At 35.8% G+C, this 5,000-nt stretch overlaps 1 protein-coding gene across 1 annotated transcript in view; it reads left to right on the top strand.

The window, feature by feature from the left end:
* Positions 1 to 1,867, top strand: part of LOC100748419 (doublesex- and mab-3-related transcription factor A2) — a 33,203-nt gene extending 31,336 nt beyond the window's left edge. The window contains exon 7 of the mRNA XM_012389000.3: positions 1 to 1,867. This exon is cut by the window's left edge and continues 224 nt beyond it. Within this exon, the coding sequence (XP_012244423.1) occupies positions 1 to 102 (102 nt within the window). The 3' untranslated portion in view covers positions 103 to 1,867.
* Positions 1,868 to 5,000: the final 3,133 nt, after the last annotated feature.

The raw sequence follows: 5,000 nt of genomic DNA, 5'->3' as shown, positions 1-5,000 counted from the left end.
ATCAAGCCGCCCAATCAGAGCCTACACGCAAATGGAACAGGCGACGCCTATCGGGAGACCAGTCCCGATGATGCGAGTGACAAGACGAGCTACTCCGAGTGACCGGACGATGCGCAGGCCGCCACCTGGTCTTACCTGCAATAGCTTAGGGGTAACGGTGGGGAGGGATTTCGACCGTGGAAATGGCGGCGCGTCCGCTGTCGTTTCTTCAAGATGAGAAATCATATTGGGGAGCGAGAGGGTTTCCAGAAGGTTTCCGAGTCTCTGTGGGATACGAAGAGGATGGTTCGAGATCATTGTGACAAGAAACATTTGGTAATTTTCTATTGTTGTTATGATGACGGAAAGGAGGTTTGAAGGTGAATGGTTCTGAAAGGAAATTTCAAGCAGATGACAAGATTGGCGAGGACTTGGGATTGAAGAGGATCCGATTTCAACTTACGAGTTAATCAAGTTATCATTAGAGGTTATGATGACATAATGAAAGGTTGACAGCGAATGGTTCTGAATGGATATTTGGAGCAGATGCTAGAGATCGATAAAGACTTGGAACTATGTGATTTTTTAAAAAAGATATGATGTCATCTTACGAATGAAATGAGTTGTCCTAAGGATTTGGAGGTTATGATGACGCAGTTTGGAAAACGCAGATGGAAGTTTGGAGGCGAATAGCTCTGATGATGAAGATTTGCAACAAATGATAAGAATGAGACAGTGTCTTGAAAAAGATTGGAAACAGAAAACGGGTCATGGAACCTAAGTAAGGAAGATAAGAAAGAATTGGTGAAATCTACAATTCTACTTACATACTTATAAATGTAACCTAATCCAAAAGGTCCAAAGAAGAAACTTCAAAAATATGTCTTTCCGAGGAAACCTTGCATATTTCCTCAAAAACATTATAGACGCATTACATACAAGGTATGTCACTTAAGAAGAAATCAAAGTTCTTCGAAGGAAATCAAATATGGCGGAAGAAGACGTTCCGCAATTTTATAGTGTGTGAACCACAATGAAGAATTCCCGTAGACCCTCTCCACCGCGTGCTGCGGATACCGTTAGAAAATTTTCAATCCTGAAAAGTTGAAGATTTTTTGTCGAACGTCTCTAAAGAATATATGAAACAGTGTGGCCAGTAATCCACCGAATAATACAACTCGTGTCGATCAGTTTCGTATAGTGTTTCGTTCCGTGAACGTACTAAGAGAAACAGATCACGATAAAGAGAATGAAAAACGAGTCGTTTGTGCGATGAACGGCTGTCTCATTGTAACAATATATCTTTATACATGTGTAGATAAAGCGACTTAACGAAGTGTGTGTGTGTGTGTGTATGTGTGTAGGTTATGTTCGAGAGAGAGAGAGAGAGAAAGAGGGAGAGAGAGAGAGAGAGAGAGGGAGAATGAAAGAAGAAAATTGTATTGTCACGATAAAAATTAACTAGTAAAAAGAAAACAGAGAAAAGGAGGATACGACATGAGAAAGGAATTGTAAATACGCGTGAATTGCTTTAGCCTGATCATCCATTGCAGTTAACCGGAAATACTGTCACGGAGTATGTTTAGCGAAGTTACACCCGTAATAAATAACGAAAAGAGCAAAAACAAAAATAAGAAAATTAAAAAAAAATGATGTTGAGGGAAAAAGAACATAAAACGGAAAATAAATTACGTGTTTCTGGATACAGGAACATGTACGTATAACACGACCGATTATGCATAAGTGTTTGCCTGTAAGTATCACGGCTCTAAGATGTTTAGATTCGCCGGCGACCAGAAGCGTCGTTCTTTGTAGTTACCATATGTTATCCGAGAAAATGTATAGACGGTTTATGAGAATAATAAATAAGATATTGATACTCCATACATAGTGTTCGATAATGAATCTTACCCTTTGTTCACAATTCAATTTTTTTTCTCTTCCTTTCCTTTTTAAAAGCTTTGAGCTTGAAAAAAATTATAACCTATATAAATTATAACCTTATATAAATAATTAATATACCTATAAAAGATAAATATACTTTAATCTCTATGCTTTTATAAACATCTTTGAATCTAATATTGTTTACTTACCACTATACTATGAACAACCAAATTTGTATATACATACATATATTTATTGATAGAAATTTAATAACTTCTATAAATATTAGTTTCTGTGTTTTAAACAATAGCGTAGAATTATTACTGATTATTTGTTATTTCTCCCATAAACAAAGTAAATTCTTGCTAAAAATATAAAATAATAAGGTTTGTAGTTTCATGGTGGACTGGTTTCCAACGTTGTTTTCGCGGAATTCGAAAAAGAAGCCAGTGAATAACGAACGATTACCACGGATCGGTGGTACGAGGCGAAAAAACAGAAAGAAAGCATCGAGGAACGCGAGGAATTCACTTTCCCCTGGGCCCGATATTTCCAGTGATTTTTCGTTTTTCTAATTTCTCTCTTCATACGGAACTTCATCGTTCAATGCACTATATACATATAGGTACACACTATGCTTCAAAACATGCATGCATCTATCCCCACCATAACTATGATTCCCTAGCCAATCTAACTAAAAAGAAAACATAGTTCAATTGAATGAATAAGACGTTATTATTTAGCGCTAACGATAAGTTCCTTTGTATTATCAAAAAATTGAAAATCGTCGATTAAATTAGGAATACTTGAAAGATAAAAAGAAAGAAAGGATCAAGTCTGAAAATTTGTTTTTAGAGAGAAACAGACTCTAGTTGTTCTATTGACTATGGCGTTTCAATACGTTGGAGTGTTAAATTGCTACCGGTAAACATATTTTAGTATTCTCAAAATCAATTAAATTTCTACTGTTATTACTACAGAGATGATTGAAAGAGTATCACAATTGCTCATTTCTGACAATGTGTCGCCGCTTATGGATATTTGACCATTTATAAACATAAACGGTAAGTTCATATAAATACTTAGATAATACTATTCTATCATAAGCTTGGACGACTTCATATGCATTTCCATAATGTGACAATATAACGTGATTGACAATATTTAAATTAAATGCTAAACTAAATTAAAGAAGGAATGAAAGAATAAAATTCATATATTTGGAATTATAAGAAAAATCTAACAAAATTCTTGAGTATACGATCTCTATATACCAAACTCACGATACATATACAAATTTAAAAGCACCCGAAGATTAATTCGTGGTCAATCATTTCTCAAAAAATGGTTACCATTCTCATAACCAACAAATGGTTGTCCACCAGCAGTCGAGAAAAATTCTCGATTATAGATAAAACGAGGATTCGATCGAATAAAGGTTGAAAGGAACACGAGTTTGTATCGTGATGAAGGGACAATCTTCCACTCGACTTGAAATTCTTAAACGAAGGGAACGCTAGAAGAAAAGGTATCGGATGTCGGATACAGTTCGCAGGTGCAGAAAGATAGGCAGGACTATAGAGGGCGACGTAGACCAAGGAATCTTTGAAATTGGATCGGTTTTATGCTCGATGCACCATTTGGATCTCCGAGCAGTCGATTTCCTGCGAATAGATTCTCGGCGACGCGACTAATCGATTTTACCACTCGATTTGCGACCAGATCCCTGCTGAATGATCGATTCAGTCCGTCATTCGTCCATGTTGAAAAGTGAAGAGAGAATGTCTTTCAATCCTTAATTTGAACAAGAGTGATTTTGTGAAGTACATGTAGAACTTATTTCAAAGTATCATACATTAGTATGAAATGTCAATTTTCTGAGGTTTTCAGAAATTGTTATTATATCTCGCGCCTTGAGGTTCTATAGTTTGTGTGTATTGACCATGTAGTATTATACTATGTTATAAGGAACTATATACCCTATACTAGGAAACTATATACTGATAAATAGTCTAACAATGGAAGTAGATATGAAAAGACTTTATAGGAAACTCGTTCGAAAATATAACTTTATTAACAATATAACTACCTTGACTAAATTGAAATTTAATACTAAATAATTTTACAAGAAAACTATTGGAAAGCATTCATTGTGTAAGTATAGCGACTACGAGTTTTTAAATATTTCCCAACATTACCTAATCTCACCATCTCAATTTATTAAAGCCACCAGTTCTAGAACTGAAGAATGCTTCGAATGCCACACATGTCCAAGTACAAAAATAAAAATCTACAGATATAAAATTGAGTGAATAGAAAAGAGATGTAAAAATTTCATATTCTACTCCCCGAATCTTTTGTATGGTTATTTTCGTCGCATAAGATGTTGCGTTATTTAAACATTGCGTTACAACAAAATTGATTTCAATTTATTTACAAATATGATTCCTTTATATTAATTTATACATAACAAAACTTTATACAATTTATATAATAAATATATTATGTATTTTAGATTGTTATCCATGAACAAAAAGATATTTAACATATTAAGAAGATCTTTAGTACAAAATTGGAACAGCTATCATCTATATTATCGTCCCTTTCATATTTTCCTCAAACTTAAGATTTGTTAGCAGAAGGAAATTACAACCTGATATGGTATGATCATATCTTTTTTATCCCATCATGTATTTGCAAAATGTGAGAAACGTAATAATATCTCGATTAATTTCACCAACCCTCCGATATATTATGAAAACAGTAATTGATACGCGTTCTCCAGGTGCGAACAACGCAAACCCTCGACGAGGAATGCGACGAAACCGAACACAACTGAAAATGGTTTTCCAAGCAGTGAGGCGGCCGTCCGTTCCACACCCGCTTGTTGGTTCGCCGTTGAAGCAGCCACGACTTTGCTAAATAAAATCATTTTCGCGGCCGGCGATACTCTAGGGAATAATTACGAGTGGTGGCGGATTACGCGCGTGCACCAGCCTGGCTGCCTGCTGGTACACGGTATCGATGAAATACCGATAATCGATTGCCCTATACAAGGCATATATCCGGTAGGTCGATGGCTGAACACGCGCCTACTGTTCTATACCCGGCAATTTGTACCGATGCTGGCGGCGGTG

This window comes from Bombus impatiens, unplaced genomic scaffold (assembly GCF_000188095.3).
Source record: "Bombus impatiens unplaced genomic scaffold, BIMP_2.2 scf_0582, whole genome shotgun sequence".
Taxonomy (NCBI): Eukaryota; Metazoa; Arthropoda; class Insecta; order Hymenoptera; family Apidae; genus Bombus; species Bombus impatiens.
Note: the sequence above shows the minus strand (reverse complement) of the source record. Positions and strands in the feature narration are given on the sequence as shown.